This window comes from Corvus moneduloides, chromosome 27 (genome assembly GCF_009650955.1).
Source record: "Corvus moneduloides isolate bCorMon1 chromosome 27, bCorMon1.pri, whole genome shotgun sequence".
Taxonomy (NCBI): Eukaryota; Metazoa; Chordata; class Aves; order Passeriformes; family Corvidae; genus Corvus; species Corvus moneduloides.
In genome coordinates, this window is record NC_045502.1 from 401054 (window position 1) to 418712 (window position 17659).

General features: G+C 47.6%; 1 protein-coding gene across 1 annotated transcript; it reads right to left on the bottom strand.

Annotated features, from left to right (window-relative positions):
• Positions 1 to 469: 469 nt before the first annotated feature.
• Positions 470 to 17650, bottom strand: GMCL1 (germ cell-less 1, spermatogenesis associated). The gene is made up of 14 exons (XM_032091904.1): positions 17445 to 17650; positions 16873 to 16996; positions 14105 to 14201; positions 13672 to 13769; positions 13086 to 13198; positions 11995 to 12060; positions 11747 to 11831; positions 11480 to 11570; positions 11155 to 11295; positions 7100 to 7169; positions 3841 to 3916; positions 3132 to 3277; positions 2870 to 2957; positions 470 to 1791 (listed from the first exon to the last, which is right to left on the bottom strand). The coding sequence occupies exons 1-14, from the start codon at positions 17618 to 17620 to the stop codon at positions 1663 to 1665; spliced, it is 1500 nt and encodes a 499-aa protein (XP_031947795.1). The 5' UTR covers positions 17621 to 17650; the 3' UTR covers positions 470 to 1662.
• Between the last annotated feature and the right edge of the window lie 9 nt (positions 17651 to 17659).

A 17659-nucleotide genomic window follows, 5' to 3' on the forward strand; every position in this document is an offset into this window, starting at 1 on the left:
GGGAAGGGGTTACTGCCTGGAGGAAACACCAGTATGAGTTTCCTGCTCCACATCCCACATCCTGGTGACACTGGGTGGGTCCCAGCTGGAGGGGGGCCCTGGGATCCAGGGGGCAGAGCAGGATAGAACCCTGGCAGGGCTGCAAAGCCCTGCACAGCTCAACCCACCCCCAGCTCAGCCTTCAAGGATTTGAGGTACCTGTTTTCCCTCTGCCATTAACCAGCAGCCCCTGTTGCTTTCCACTGAATCAAATTTAAGGAGTTGGTACTTCTAATTAAAACCAGAGTTAAGTACCTAAATGCAATTAATTCAATAAATAAATTCTACGCCGTAGCAGCTGAACACCCGAAAATGCTTCTGCTCTCTGCTGCCAAAGCTGTGACACAACACAACAGCACACAGAGGTGCTGAATCCACAGGGTGATTCCAACACAAGAAGCCATTCCCAGCAGGAAAGGACAGACATGGGTGAATATTCCACTTGAAATCATTTATTGACAAGTTGCCATGTTTTTCTATCTTGCCGAACACATTTTCATCCTTGTTATAAAGTACAAATGGTTTTATATTTTTCTGACATTAAAAAAATAGGCTCACAAGGCAAAAATTCCCACTTTGAATCAAAAAATCCTGCTGTAAGAATTCAAAGTTGTAAGAGACAAACATAAAACCCAACAAAGACTGAACAGAGTGTACCATGACATGACACATCCATCAAACCAACTGGAGAGGAATCCCTTGTTCCCAGCTCTGCCTTTGGATCCTGTGACCTTGCTGAACTGATGTGAAGTTGGTGTTACACATACAACTCAAAAGGCACTCAAAAGTCACGAGTTCCTGAGCTAACACGGGATGTATTCCCAAGGTAACAGCTAAAACAAGCCACAGAAAATGTTTAAAAACTGGTATTTGGTTTGTGTGAGTAGAGGCAGCGCTCAGCAGGACTCCAGCTGAGAGCTGCTGCTGACAGGACTCGGTGATGGTGAGGACATTGCAGTATTTGCTGTACATGGAAAAAATAATTCACTTATGAACATCCTTATTAGTAAATTAACCTGCTGAAAGACAGAGAATTACTGGCTGCAGTGTTAGAACAAGACCAAGAGTGAAACTTGTGTGTGTGAGCTGCAAAAAAAGCTTGAACCCAGCAGGTGGGAAAGGCTGTGCAGTTAAATAACCAAAGTTGAGAGGCCACATTTACAGAGATTATTTGGCCCTAATGGAAAAGGACCAGGAAAAAAAGCAAAATATGGATCTGGTATTTACAGATCAGTTATTAAAAAACCCAACATATAATACAACCAAAACCCACACTAACAAAACCCACACAACCTACAATGTGTGCTCAGAGTCCAACAGATAATTTCCTAAGTTGTGATCCACACAAATTCCCTATTTCCAGTTTGGCTCAGTTTTCACCCAGAAAAGCCCAAGTGTAACACTTCTCAAGCACGGAATGGCTACTGCCTGACGATGCAGAACAGAAATAAAATAAAAAATAAAAAGGGTAACTGGTTTTGGCCTACCTAATGTGTGATCTCTTCAGAGCTGCATAGGAGAGCACTAAGGCCAGGGCTGTTGCTACAGTGTAAGGCCTGCTTGTCTGAGCTTTGGAGCAGCATCCAGGGTGGGAGAGGGGCTGCCACAGACCCCAGGGAGGTCTCAGGCTTCCAAATTATCCAGCTGGGCCTCGCTGTCTGCCCTCTTCTCTGGCGATGTGTACAGGAAGTTGCAGCAGATGTAGAGGGGGAACGTCAGGAGTCTGCTGTCCAAATTCATCACGATCTGCTCCTGGAGCACACATGGGACATTTGCATGGTGAAGGGTGGCCAGAAAGCACAAGGCTGATACAACAGTCATTCTGCACATTTTAATGACTATGACTAAAATCAGAATATAAAAAAATAAAGCAAAGACAATTCACCTTCACCTCAGGTTTATAACGCTGACACATTCTCAGCCTGCCCACAGCTCCCACCCCTCTGCAGCACAGGGAACAACCCCAGGAAATGCTGGAGTAAAATTCCCCTCCAACATGCTGGGGAGAAAGGGAGAGTTTTCAGTTTCAGGAGTTTTCACCAACCAGGCATTCCCCAACAGTTTATACTTGAAAGCAAATTTCAGTTTGCGGGTAGGAATTTTTTGGTTCCACTCTAGGAACTGGTTTTAGGGTAGCAAAATTGAAACTTCACCCTAGTGAGGATGCAAAACAATCGAAACTTCAAAACTGAAACCTCATCTCCCAGTGAGGATGGCACTGACAAGGAAAGGTTTTCTGTGTTCTCACCACCTTTGTCTCACTGCTGGCTGGCATTTGAGAAACTTGATTAACAAGTCCCACGCATGCCTCACTAAATCCTGCCGTCAGCAATGGGTGGAAAAGGGCACATGCTCTAAGAAAACTCCCCTCTTCTCTGGGGCTTTTATCAATTTATTTGAGTAATAAATCCAACCCTTAAACAACATGTAGACATTCTTTTAACTCCTCATCTTATAAGAGTCTTCAAATCCCAAATTTGCCTCTAAATAAGGAGTCTGACGGACAGATTATGCAGTGCTGGAAGGCTGGGAGAGCAGCAGAACACGACACTGGCAGCAGACAGCAGCACCACAGGCACTAATTTCACTAATATGGGAACTAATTTCATGTTATCAACACTAATGAAACCCACACTACCCTACTCTAGATCCACTTCACAAATTAGCTTAATTACCCACTACTTCTAACAGGAATGCCTGAGATTCCACATAAGCAATGACAACAAGAAGAAGCAACTCCTCTTCACAAACCCTGGTGACTCCTCAACATTTTTTTCATGCCTTGAACTCCACCATTCAAGTTCAACAGCTCAAGAACCCACGGCCATACCTGATCCTTCTCCAGGGTCAGGATCTGATAGCCCGTTGTCCTGCTGCAGATCATCTTCCCACTGCTATCGAACGAGGCCAGGCGCAACCTGGGGGCAGAACAGGGAAATCACTTCAGCCTGCCCTATTTTTTCAGCACAAGGAGTTTCTCCCAAGGAGTCTGGGTAACATTTTTTAATGTAACTGACTCGGTGGTAACAAAATCTAAGGCAAGCGGGGCTGGCAGCGCTGAGGGAGCCCCCCCGAGCCCCGCTGGCTGGCACCTGAAGGCGATGCTGCGGCGCGGCTGCAGGCTCACGGAGCCGCTGCACGGCTGGTTCAGCGTGTTGCGCTTGAAGATGATGTAGCGGTTGGTGTAGGTCACCAGCAGGTCCAGGCCGAAGTTGAAGCCAGTCCAGCGCCAGCAGTACTGCAGGACAGAGGGGACACAGAGAGACCAGCCTGAGGAGGGGCTGCAACACGGACCGGGAGTGCCACACCAGCTCTGATGGGTCAGTCCTGGGAATGGGGCGCTGGGCTACAGAGAGTGGGGTTCAGGGATCCCTGCCAGCACCTGTCTGAAACAGAGAACTCAGTGGGAACAACCCTCACCAGGTGACTCCGTGAGAGCAGCTGAGTGTCAGCTGCCTCCCAGACAGACAAGAACACGTGTCACACCAGTGGGTGTCAAATACTCAGCACTGGGTAACGGGGCTGATCTGTGAGCCCCAGTCATGTCCCAAAGCACTCCTTGGGGTCAACTGCCTTAGGTTATGTGACTTCAGTTGGAAAAATTCATGTTTCTAACAGTTTTCCCTGTCTCGCAGCACAAGAGCACAGTGAAACACCAGTTCCTCACTCCTTTCAGAGACAATTGCTTCCATCCTTCTGGATCTTTTGGATGCAGTTTGACAATGAGGACCTACGTGATTTGGAAATGCCTGACTTGTCTCAGCCGTGCCAGCTCTGCAGTTAGCCACGTGCCACACTTACATCACCATCCTTTGCCAGTTTGCGACCACACCTCATGCTGTTTCCTTCCAGTTCCTCTTTATTGATTTCTTGAGGCCTGAAAAAAAAACCCAAACCAGCATCTTTAAGGACACTTCAACACTTTGTACGATACCTTAATGTGGGAAAGATGAACAGACTGGAGTAAACTTGTCTGACCACACAATCATGGAATACCCTGAGTTGGAAGGGACCCACAACCGACCCTTCTTTGAGCAGAGGTGTGACTAGATGAGCTCCCAGAGTCTCGTCCATCCCAAACTGTCCCATGAACATCCACCTACACTACAAAACCAGGCTGTGACACCTCAGTTAGGCAGGACTTCTTTTACAAAAGAATGTTTCCAGATAACACAATAATAGCTGTTGCAATGAAATACATTCTCCCAGCCCACTTGAAAACACAAGTGTTTTTTAAACACAGCAGGCAATGATTTCTTAGGCACAACCAGAGACAAGTGCTGAGGCACAGCTGCAGGGCTCTGCACAACAGCAGTGCTATGAAGCAGCAGCCACGAGACACTGAGAGAGGTTTCTCAAGGGGCTGGTTACACAACCTGGTTAAAAAAAACACTTCCCCTCAGTGCTCATGAAGTGGCAGAGCCTCTCAGAGCTCCCGAGGTGCCAGAGCCCTTGCTTGTACCATCTCACACCATCAGCTCCTTTCACCCAACAGCTCTCCCTGCATCCAACACGTAGAACAGTCTTGCAGAGCCAGCACGAGTGACATCAGTCTTGATTTTCCAGAAGTGTGTTACTCACTTTGCTTCACACACCATGACATCATTAACCCAGCACCCACTGCCAGAAAGTGTTAAGAGTTACACCAGGCCAAGGGCTGGCAGTGAACTTTATTAATCCCAGTGACATCAACCCCTGCAGGTTAAACTACAAACCCACAAGACCCAACAATGCCCTCCAAGCCAGGAGATGCAGCATCTGTTCTCCTCCTACTGCTTACACACCACAGCAACTTGCAGCTAAAGCTTCTGTAAACTCAGCCACACACTCGGGTCTTTTCTCCCATTCCTGTAAAAACCAATCCTGGGAGGTGAAGCGTTCAATGAACAGGTTACGCATACAAGCTCATCGCACTTGAACAAATTCACCAGGAACCTCCCGTGTGCTTTTCCACATCTTCCAGCTGAACTGGTTCCGTGGCTGACCTAAATGCAGTAATGGTGTTAAAGGATTTATTTCTGTTTAATTAGTGACAAATTTCACAAACATTAGTCCATAATGCTCAGACTGACATTAACATCCCCCCTCCATCCCTCGAGCAGCCTCAGATGATGCAGAACTTCAGCTTTAACCACTTCCACCAGCTGCCACACAGTGAACAGTGGAGTTATTCTGCTTCCTTCTTACACACTGCCAAAGAGACTGCTAAGAGCAAAAGTGAATCCAGTCCCAGACTTGAAAGATCTGTCTGGCTTCTGCCACAAAACACATGTTTAATTAAAAAAAAAGTGATCCACTTTAACACAACAAGTAAACTTTGAGCAGCTACAGTTCAAAGCCACAAACCCACTGCTAACACTAAAAAATTCTCAAGTTCTGAAGAGCGAGTAAGATGTTTAATCCTTTTAAATGCAAACTCAAAAGTAGAAGGGAAACACTTTCTTCCCCTCCTCTCTATAAAGTTACCAAGACAAACCACATCACACGTTTCCAAGCAGCGCCATTTCCATGTTGGCAGTGTTAGAATAAGCAGGTGCAATTATGCCCTGCACCAGGTGGGACATGGAAATAGCACCTTACTTCAGCTCACAGGAGCCAGGTTCACGTCTTGCTCTGATTCCTAAGCCTGCTTCCTCACCCCCGAGGGAAAATGTGTGTTTGATACTGATACGGGCAGTAGGTGAGAGAGGAAGAGCAGCAGAGCTGGATAAACGATGGGCTTATAAAACCTGAATTCTTCTCCTGCAGCTACAGGTTGGTCAAATGGCCAAAATATTTGCACTCACACAAAGGAACAGCTGCATCTGTGCCCTTCTAAGGCTGAGACTTTTGGTTTTTTTTCTGTCTTAAATGAAATAATAAACCCATACTGCAAAAGAGAAAACTAGACCAGCAAGAAAAATGTGGAAAAATACTCTGCCCATTCCAAGAGCCATTGAAATCCTCAGCTGTAGCTGAATATGAAAATTGCTCTTTTCCAAGCTGGATGATCCCCGTCATCCTCACTGCAGCTCTGTGGGAACTCACTTTTCCAGAAGCATGTCCAGTGGCTGACAGTTCAAATGCTCCCACTGCACTAAACTACCAAAACACATCAAAATTAGCAAATACAGGGTCTTATCTTGTATCAGAATTCTTGTGACGCACTTCCCTCTGAACCCTGGTTCCCCATAAGCCAGGGGGTGACATTTATCTGCTCTCAGATACAGCCATGGCAGCATTGCAAAAGCCTTCCCAAGAGAGCAGCACCAGAAACAACCCAGGGCCACCCAAAGTTCATCTTCAGGAGTTGAATAAGACAGTCACAATTCTGTACTTTACCTCCACCATTTCCTAAAGGACTGCTGCTGAAGAGAACAACTTTTTAAAGATCCTGGCTATTCTTCAGACCAGAGTTTGGGGTTTTTTTGAAGCTCCTGTTACAACCCAACACATCCCTGTCCACAACAGCACTCACGGGGTGACACGACTATGGAAGAAAGGAACAAGCCAGTCTCTTGGGGTTTGGGAGGTAACAGGCATTCTGCAGCTGCCTGACTTGGCATTTTTTCTCCACAAAGCTCTCTAGGAACCAGGAGAGAACACAAAGGCAGGATCAACTCCCCCAGCTACATTTTGCTGTAGCTTTGGTGTTAAATCAGAGACCTGGCTCACTGCAGCAGGCCAAGAGCCAGCAGAAGGAAGGGAAGTTCGATGGCCAAAGTATCCTTAAAATGGAAGGCTCAGAAATTACCCTTTCACAGCCTCAACACACACTTCCAGGTGAAGTACTAGTGAGAAGCATTAACCAACATACATGAAAACACAGAACATGTCCCCCACCCAGCATTTCCCTCTGGTCCCATTATACCAGTTTCCCAGAGTTCTACTGGTTGAAGGATGGGAGACCAGCCACCCCAAGGGAACAGAGAGCTCCACAGAGATCAACAATTTAAAAGCACTGAAGTATGCTTCCCCCCTCCTTTTAATGTAAACTCCAAAGTAATTCATGTCAGAATTTCTATGAGACGAAGGTTTCTAATCTAAGAAAGAAATAAAGGAAAGCCTGTAATATACCTACCCAATATCATTGTCTTGTTCTGCTCTGAGCATGGCAAACCACTGCTGTTTGTAAACAGAGGACAGCCATTCTAAAATTTAAAAAAAAAAAAAAAATAAGCTTGGTGTTGTCTTTGGAGCTGGGAATGGGGATGGTCATATACATTTGAAATAGAGAAATAAAATTACATTGAAATAATAAAGTTACACTTATGAACTGGACAGTCTATGCAACCCACACCCTGGTAACTCCCTGTGTTCTCCAGCTCCCAGCCTCAACCACAGGGGAAGGGATAAACATCCACAACTAACAGTCACTCCAGACTGGTCACCTCCTCAAACATCCACTGCTGCCACAAGTGATGCAACTCCACACATTTTCTCAGCACACAAAGCTCTGTTCAGCCAAGGAGCTGGTTAACAAGCTCTTGGGAGAAGGTGCTGTTTTCTGAATCCCCAGTGGAGTTCTATGTAAGTTAAAGAAGAAAACACAATCAAGGGATAAAAGAAAACAGTGACTTAACACAAATATGGCAAAACAAACAGAAATTGTCCCCTGCTAGGAATAAACATAGATCATGTCTTCCTTGGAGACCACACAAAGATTTTACTGGCTGTGTTAATTTAATGTTGCAACGGAGAGATAGAACAAAACTCAACAGTTTGTCAGGCAGTTACACAAAAGGGATAACAAAAGCATGGGGTGTAAGAAGTTCTTAGTCAAGATAACAAATGGGGCAAGGGGCCAAGGTCATGTACAAGAACCAGCTCCGGGAAATGGGCTGGGTGAGAGGAACAGGGAGAGCCACTGTGACCAAAAACCAACCAGGAAGCTGATGAACATGACATGAGGGAGGAGGGGCAAGATCACGGATGGAAAACTTAAAACCAGCCTTTGTTCCACTGACTCTAGAGTGAAAGTGCAGACTGTGATAGGAGCAAACTGGGAATTAACCAAAGTACAACAGAAAATAAAAAATGAATTAAGGAAACCTACGCAGGTAAGGAACAGAGAATGGATGTGCTAGAAGGGAAGGAAAAATGTATCAGGAGGGAGAGCACCTTCTCTCTGTGTATATGCATGTATCTATTTCCTACCTCACATTTCGGCTACAGTTCATCTGCTGATTTATGAAGAGGGAAAGCACAGCTTAGGAAATGTTCAGAACTCCCCAAGTAAAACAGAAAAACAAACACTGTGCTCACACAGACACATTATGTATTCCTGTCTCTTGCACCTTTTCTGCACAAAGATCAGACTGCAGTGAACTCCTAACACAGAATTTCAGTTTTCCCCTGCAGGCACTACACACACTGAGTATATAAATAAACAAACAAACAAATAAATAAATAAATAATCACAGTACTATTTTCAGCTTCTCAGTGATTTGCTTCTCTACCTCCTTGAGAACAGTTTCATCTGTAATAATCTAAAAGGCTTCCACCAGAACACAAACTACCCAGCAATGGCCCTGTCTGCAGACCTTCAGGTACGAAGCATCCCCTCAAACACCAAATGCTGGCAGCCAACAGCCTGTTCCAAAGTGCAGCCCAGGATTCATCTAAACCTCCTTGTAAACGAAGAGCAAAAGTTCTGATCTTAACACAGCTTGTGGCTGTAGCTTGTGGCTACACCCTGGTATGAACAGATTACAAGGGCAGGCAAGGACCGAGCCCTTAGCAGCACCTCCCTCCCCGCGGATCCTCCTCCTGCCCTGAGCTCGCGGCCCTTTCCCGGTGCCACAGTGCCACCCAGCCCGCGCAGCGCTCATCGCCGCCGGGACCGCTTCCTGCACAGCGAGCACTCGGCTCTCTGGCACCTCGTGAGCTGGGCACCAATTTCACATCCTTTTTCAATAGGCACAAGGAAATCAGCCTCAAAGATGCGACTGATCTCAGAACAATTCTTCCTCTGACAGACACAGGTAAAGGCTTCTGGGTTTGAGAACAGACACAATATTTATCACTGAAGAGCACTATGAAAGGCTGCCCATCACACTGTAAGGGGTAACAGCAGACATCAGGAGGAGGAAGTCAAGTGTAGCTCCAGAAATTTTCTGGTTTGCAACACTTCATTGACATGCTGACAAAGCCACTTCACAAGGATACAAATCCACTGCTCTCCTGTGTCACCATTAAGGATCTAAAGAGTCATTCACCCAAAGTTATTTTTTATAATAACCTTTGCACTTTGCCTATAACTGGTACCAATATCACTCTGAAGTATGATGGATTATACTTACTTTATACATCACTTAAGCATGTAAAATATCATGTATCAGAGCTGAGACTTGTTCTTTTGGAGTTTTTATGCGTAACAAAAATGTTATCAGACATCACCAGTGGGATGAGAAGGGGCTTTTCATTTTCCAGTGATACTGGGATGTCAACATCAGTAATCTCTAATAACCTTGCCTCAGTTTTGGAGACAAAACTTCAGGAGGAAACACTCCGGAATGGGTTCTCCTCCGAAGGGAAAAGGGCTTCCCCTTTTCCTCCACCAGTAAGACAAGTGGGTCACAGCAAGTGAAAGTGGAAAAAACAAACTAAACTGTTTATTAACACACAAACAAAACAGGGTAGAACAGGGTAAAAAACCCCCTCAAAATACAACAAATTCCTGGAGAGGGAACAGACACGCGGGCTCGGACCAGCCAGGGCTGCCCCTGCAGGCTGCCTGGACCGGCGAGGAGGGAAGGGAGGCAGTGAGGCAAGAGGAAGGAAAGGGAAAAAAGAACAAGAATAAAACCCCACAGAACGTTTTCTAGCTGGAACACAAAGGAAACCCAGGAAAGCAGCCCAGTGCTCCCAGCACACCCCCTCCCGTGGCCCCGGGTCCATTGTAAAGGCACAGACACCGGCCCTGGGCACTGAGAGGATGGTTAAGGAATAAAGCAGCTTCACAACATCACCCCAGGACAAACATGAAATGGCATTTCACTCTCTGGGCTTCAAAAAGCACCAGACCCTAAGAGGAGGATGTATTTTATACAAGTCAAAATGCAGAGAAATGAACAGGAGTGGAATACCTGAATATCCTCTCTGCTCCAAATCATCCTAAATCTCTATTAGTAAATAACATTTGCTTTAGAAGAGGGAAGAAGAGTTCACAGCATCTTGTGCTTCTTATTTTGATTTTCAGGTTTTATTCCAAATCCTATAAAAACCTGTCCAGCTCTTTTTAGAGAACAATGGCTAGAAAACAGTTGAGTCTCAGCAAGTTTTACTCTCCCAAAAGTAAGATGATTTTTTGCTGATCTGGGCCCCTGGGACCATTTAAACACTGATAAAGTACTATGTATTGATTGTAGAGCATTTTGACAAACTGACTGATGAGCAGAATGCTCATCACGTGGTGATGACACCTACATGGGTGCCTCTGCAGACTTTCATGCCTATAATTTTTATACTCAGCTTCTGCTGAATCTTCAACCACAAACCAGATGCTGGAGATAAACATGTGAGCAGTAAGACAAGTAAACACCCTGAGATCTTCCCCATTACTCCAGGGCAGGACAGGCTGGGGAAGGCACACAGAACACGATCAGTCGAGAAGAATCATGGAATGATTTGGGCTGGGGAAGTTCTCTAAGGTCCATGAATCCAACTGCTCCTCCAGCACTGCCAAGGCCACCACTAACCCATGTCCCCAAGTGCCACATCCACATGGCTGCTAAACCCCCCAGGGATGGGGACTCCAGCACCGCCCTGGGCAGCTGTGCCACAGCTGGACAGCCCTTTCCATGACAGAACGAATTTTCCCAATATCCAGCCTGAACCTCCCCTGAGACCGTTTCTTCTTGTCCTGTCCCTGTTCCCTGGGAGCAGAGCCTGACCCCCCCTGACCCCGGCTGCCCCCTCCTGTCAGGAGGTGTGGACAGTGAGAAGGTTCCCCCTGCGCCTCCTCTTCTCCAGCTCCCTCAGCTGCTCCTCATCAGACTCGTGCTCCAGACCCTTCCCCAGCTCTGTCTCTCTTGGGACATGCGCCAGCACCTCCCCGTCTCTCTTGGGGTGAGAGGCCCAAAACTGAAGCCAGGAATTGAGGTGAGGCCTCACCTGTGGCCAGCACTCACTCACCTGAGGGCAGCAGGGCATCTCTCTCCACGATTCTGGCTGAGGCCAGGTCACTGATGATGTACTGCAGCCTCAGGTGTGCGAACACGGGCAGGAACGCGTTCCCCTGCGCTGACTCCAGGAACGCAACGTCACCCCCAAATTCTGCAACACACAGTGCCCACATGGCAGTTTGCTGCCCTAAAGATTTTCCAGACCCTATTTATGCTGGAGTTTTTACATACTGATTAGAGAAGTTATTATGGGCAGGCAAGTCACCTTTTGCCATTAAAATTAAGAAATTACTCGCATTCAAATCCCAAACCAAGGCCAGGCCAACTCTTCCTACCTCTCCTGCGCTCAGCAAACCAGGCATCAGCTTCAGTTAACACCTGCTTGAAAGACCCATTCCAAGAAGGCACGAGCTGAAGGAACATCCACTGGGCAAAATAAACAAATTCTAGTGAGTCAGTTGAAGAAGGTTTCAGATAAGTAATCTGCATGTTAATAAGACACATTTCCACAGTGCATTAATTTCTATAGAAGTTCTGCTACTCCATTAAAACTTTCAGTCCATCCCACAAAGGTTCCACTGCAGCGAGCCCCAGGCAAGTACCTTTTTGAGAGCAGTATACACATCCATTTCCACCTGCAGTACAAACAGGTTGGAGGAGCTGATCAGCTGCTTCATGAGGTTTATGCTGAAAAAAATAAATTGCAGCAGGTCAGTGAGACAGAAGAGAGAAAAAGAAGGGGAGGTAGGGAACACGCAACAAGCAGTAGCCCAGAAAGTGATCTGCAGGGAGCTCCAGACTTGGGCAGAGGCTGTCCTTCATCCCTGCAAGGGAAGTGCAGCCCCAGTACCTGAGCTCCTTGAAGAGTCCAACACTCTGGTGAGTCATCAGATTGTTCAAGAGCCACTCAAGGCACCTGCGTGGAAAGCACGGAATTAGGACCTCTGCTGTTTCTTCTCGATGTCAGCATTCCTGCAACAGCTGCTCCCTCAGTAAATTTGCAGACAATGCTGAGCTGGGTGGGATTGTGGATCTGCTGGAGGGCAGGAGGGCTCTGCAGAGGGATCTGGACAGACTCAATCAATGGGCTGAGGACAACGACACGAGGTTCAACAAGGCCAAGTGCTGAGTCACTGCGGAAAGCCCCTGCAGCTCCAGGCTGGGGCAGGAGTGGCTCAAGGGCTGCTTGGCAGAAAGGGACTTGGGGGTGGCTCACAGCTGGCTCAGCATGAGCCAACACTGTGCCCAGGTGGCCAGGAAGGCCTACGGCATCTTGGCCTGTACCAAGAATAGTGTGGCCAGCAGGACTAAGGAAGTGACCATTCCCCTGTACTTGGCACTGGGGAGGCTGCACCTCAAGTGCTGCGTCAGTTCTGGGCCCCTCACTTAACAAAGGACATTGAGAGGCTGGAGCATGTCCAGAGAAAGGCAACAAGGCTCATGAAGGGTCTAGAAAACATGTTTTATAAGGAACAGCTCAGGAAGCCGGGTTTGTTTAGTCTGGAGGAGGCTCGGGGGGACCTCATCACTCTCTACAACTCCCTGAAAGGTTGTAGTGAGCTGGGGCTGGTCTCTTCTGCCATGCCTGCAGTGAGAAGACATCAGGAAATGGCCTTAAGCTGAAACATGGGACATTCAGGTTAGGTATTTAAATTTTTTTTTCCTGTTTGAGTGGTCAGGCATTGGAATAGATTGCCCAGGAAGGCAGTGGAATCACCACCCCTGGAGGTGTCTGGATCTGGCTCTGGGTGATGTGGTTTAGTGGTTTCAGTGGTAGTGCTGGGTGGATGGCTGGACTGGATGATCTTATAGGTCTTTTCCAACCTTGATGATTCTATTCTGAAAAAATACTAAGACAATTAACCTGGTCATTATGGTACTGTGTGTAAATTCACTGTTAATTGGCAATGTCCAAAGCAGCTTGGGGACAGTAATTCTTACTTTTTCTTCACGGAGTCCAGTCCATATGTCCCTGCAGAATTGTAATAACCACACACGGTTTGGGAAGTGATGGTTTCCTTCATTGTTTCACCACATTGCTGGATTAAGCCATCCTGCAGGGAGGAAAAAACACACAAACGTTCTGAGTGTTCATTTCCCAACATGAAATGTCAGACACTGTGCTGTTCATACAGATTTTCATGCCTGAGCCATCCCCAAAGTCCCACAGGCTGCAGTGACCAGTGCTACACTGTTCAAAACATTTAAACCACCATTCCTCAGAAACACAGATGTTCCTTAAGAATATTTCCCATGAAAGAAAAGCGTACTGAATACCCTCGGGGTAGAGCAAGTGAGCTCCAAAACCTATTTAATCTACTTTTAGATATCACTCTCAAAGCCCTTAATCTCACACCTCAATCTTAGTCACAGCATTTTTCAATAAACCCACTGCATTGTTTGGGATTTTCCCCACTTAGCCTGAAAAGCTGATTCACTCCTCTGGGTGAAAAAGGCCACATGGCTGAGGATATTCTGAACTCCTTCTTTCCAGGTAAAGACAAAAATACTGGCATTTCTGACTTACGAGCTGCAGCATGCAGGCTGCTGCCAGCAGGGCGACCACGCGGCTGGGGTTTATCAGCACATCGTCCCTGTAGAGCGAGCCAAATGCCACCTGCAGAGCTGCAAAGGGAACAGGAGTCCAACAGAGACACAACACTGAGCATGGGGCATTGAAAGAGTCCTTAAATACAACCAAACCCCTTCACTGCACACCTTCTCTATGGTCTCAGCACTGGCTCTTTATCTAGAGCAACTGACCAGACAGAGAACACAACATGGGGCAGTAACCAATCCATTACTGAGCTTCCACGAGTTAAACAAACTCTTCAGCACCCCCTGAGAGCTGTAAAACTGCACAAAAAGAAGTTGAACCTCATGAGCCTTCTCTAAGCATCATGATGTTTAACTTAACCTCTCTCTTCAGGGCTTTGTCAAAATAAAAGGCTCCCACTTACCTTCTACATCAATATTTTGATCAGGAATCTCCAACTCTATGACGTTCATGCTGGATTCTTTCCAAGAGCCACTGAACATACTGGAAAAGTAGCCTGACTGCATGAGGGAAGAGAGAAAAAGAACTCAGCTAAGAGATTTCATCCCAATTAAAACTGCCAAAAGCAGCACATGGAACCAAACGTGGTTAATATTTACCTTTATGCAGAACAAAATATATTAAGGGAACTTTCACAAGCTAAAACATTCTGACAGACTCGAGGGGCCGATTGTAGTTGCTGTTTCTGACGCTCAAAATGCCTACAGGAAAATTTGGGCTACGTGTGTGTAACCAGAGTAAGGAAAGAGTTTGAAAAGGCCAGAAAAACCACACAAGCTCTTTTCCCACAAACCACATCATCAGTGGGGACAGAATTAGTCCAAGAACTAAGTCCTTAAGGTTACTGGCAAACAACAAATCCTGCAGGCATTAGGGAACGCCAGTTTGGGGACTGGGGGGTGAAAAAAAAAAAGAAAAAAGGCATGCAAGACATACAAATTACTGTACAAGGCTGTAGTCTCATACCAAGGACACAGACACACACACCATTTACGGCAATATACCTTTTATTATTAAGTGAAAAGCACATAAAACTAGAATTTGAGGTTTCCATCCAAATGAAGGGAAAGATAATGCTCTACTGGGGTTCCTGATTTTCCTTCCCAGCAGCAGATGTGCCCATTATGAGATGCTATCAATGAAGTTTACCTGAGAGATCAAAAAAATAAAGTCTATTTGTACAGCACCACATTCCCTGACCTCGTCCCTCAGCATTTTAGCTCAGCAAATAACACAGCTTTGATTTCATTTGATCAGGTCAGTATTTCTGTACCCTTGGCATATTCCTAACTCTGACAACACACAACATGCTCCGATCAAACCCAGGACCTCACTCATCTTCGTCTTCCTCACAAGGCTGCCTCAGCTTTGCCATAGAGACCAACTCCTCAGTTTCATAAGGATTTATCATTTTCGTAACAGCATCGGGAAAAAGAAACCCCCCATTTCTCAGAGCTGTGGTGAGCAGGCAGAGCAGCACCTGACTGTCCTTCGTGGAACGCAGGGCAGTGCCTGGAGAGAGCAGGGGAGCAGAAACAGCCAGGCTGAGTCTGATCAGGGGCACAGAAGAGGAGTCACAATGGCAATAAGAGTCATTTACATGGAGTTATTTCTAACCTCCAACATTGCTTTACCTACAGTATCATAATCCCAACGCAGGAGCGTGCCCTGAAACAGAACCTGCCTGAGCAGAATGGTGAACTCCCCCCAAAGCTCATCTCCCCAGAACACCGCTCCTACAACAAGGCCTCTACAGACAGCCTCACAATTTTCAAACCCCACTAAACAGCTGCATCCACAGACAGGATTTCACACCCACTTTCAGTCACCAACCCGCGCTAAGGCTTCAGGAGCAGCTTCACGAACTTGACATGCAGCAACCACAGAGCCACAGTGACAGGAAACACCGGCAGCCGGAGGCCACACCAGCACTGTGCCCACCCTGCACAACCCAGCCCTGACTGTCCCCCCTCCCTGTGCCTGCCAGCTCTGCTCCTGCCACATGCCCCATGGCCCCGCCAGTGCCACCGCTCCAGATCTGCCTCACACAAAGGACTCTCCTGCTTTCAGTTTATGCTTGTTAAAAGGTTCTCACACTCTAAAAAGAAAAGGCTGTTTCCTACAAGAAAGCAATGAAACACTTCCCTCACTGGAGCCATGCAAGTAATTGCTGAAGCTGCTCTGGAATTCTGGCACTGACACAGCAACAGCCACAAAAAATCCAGAATTCACTCTTCCTGTCACTTGTTGCACCAGAGAAACTTCAGCCACGTGCAGAGCACCTCCCGGTGCCACCATGTCACACTCCTGCTCTGGCTCCCACTGCAGCTGACACACAAGTGCCCTCCTGTCCAGGTACAGCACCTGGCAGCTTCACATCAACCCCTGGCAAGCCCACGGGCACAACTGAATTTGGTGTTTCACGGCACAGTCACGGCTCCTCCCCACTTCTGCCACAGCAGGAGTGACACAGAGAACAGACAGTGAAGCCAACAGCACCTCTGTGTTCCCAAAACACAGACACAAAGGACTCCACCTGAACACATGCCCAACAGAAAATGGACGTATGCACTAAGATTTATTCCTTTTTAGAGTTCCTGAGCAAACATTCCTCCTGCAGCAGCAGGGAAGCTGCAAGGAATCCTTTTGTGAAGGCTCATAACCATCATGTAACAGCTACAGAGACCCAGCACCAGCAACTCCCTGCAGGGCCCTGCACACCAGTCCAGTGGACAGTAAAACTGAGCAGGGACACCACAGGCTTTACAAATCCCTTCTGGAAGCGTCTCCTTTGCTCTGCAAGAATATTCACATCACAGGCGCATCTCAGCCACGTGTTCAGCAAACAAGAACATGTTCTCAGGACATCAAAGACAACTGTCAGGACTGTTTTCACAGAGGATGCACCAAGATTAAGAATAAAATAAATGAAACAAAATTAAAAAATTAAACAGTAAGAGAGAGAAGCAAAGAAATTGCTCTAACACAAAGCTACAGCTCTGCTTCCCAACATTGCTAACAGGAGTTGGTTAACTGCATCTACAAAAAGGGTGAAAGTCCTACACATAAAGGGGAAAAAAAAGGAAAGATATTCAGTCATACTTCACAGTTCCCAGACATTCTTTTATTAAAAACACAGTTCTTACTGTGAGTTAGAAAGGAGCCACTTACCTGACACAAATAAATCTTGTGCAAGTTCCACTCCTCTCCCAGAGCACAGATTTTGATGTCACTGTTCTCCCCATTCAAAAACAGCGTCTGATAAATATATTTCGATGTGCTTTTCAATTTTTTCCTAGTAAAAGAAAAAAAACAACAAACCACAAACAGTGAGACACACTCCTTCAAATTCTCCCGTTACAGCGGCAACAGTCGGTCTCAAACCCTCGGGGGGTTCGTCCGGCCCAGCCCAGCCCAGCCCAGCCCAGCCCGACTGCCGTGTCCCCCCTGCCAGCATCACTTCCCCGTGCCCGCCGCTGCCGCCGGGGCCTTTCCCGAGCGCCCCAGAGCCACCCCCTGAGAGACCTGACCCCGGCATCTCTCCCCTCCAGGCCCCGCTCCTTCCTGCACGACGGGCTCCGACGGGAGGCCGGGCCGGGCCCTCCAGTGTCCCCTCAGAGCCGCTCCCCCAGCCCGGCCCTGCATCCCCCCAGCCCCTCTGCCCAGCCCTGCAGCCTCCCCAGCACCCCCGGCCCCCTCAGAGCCGGCGGCGCCGGCGCCCGTCCCTCAGCCGGCCCCCAGACCTGCGGCCCCGGAGGTGGAGGAGCCGCTCCTCTCGCTCGGCCTCGCCGTCGCTGTCGCTGTCCCCCGGTCCCTCGGCCCCGCTGCGCTTCCTCTTGCCGCTCTTGCCCGCGGCCGCCGCCTCGCCCCGCGGGAGCCCTGCCTTCCGCCGCAGCACGCGGCTGCCCAGCGAGCCCATGGCCGCTCGGCCGCCTCATGGGGCCGCGGCGGGAGCGGG

Bases quoted from the DNA above. Each gene is read 5' to 3' on its own strand.
- GMCL1 (XM_032091904.1), bottom strand. From the start codon at position 17,620: ATGGGCTCGCTGGGCAGCCGCGTGCTGCGGCGGAAGGCAGGGCTCCCG. The intron at 3,278-3,840 runs GTAAGTGTGGCA...TCTGTCCTGCAG, and splicing joins AACTGGCAAAGGATGGTGAT to TACTGCTGGCGCTGGACTGG. The intron at 2,958-3,131 runs GTGCCAGCCAGC...TTCTGCCCCCAG, and splicing joins CGCCGCAGCATCGCCTTCAG to GTTGCGCCTGGCCTCGTTCG.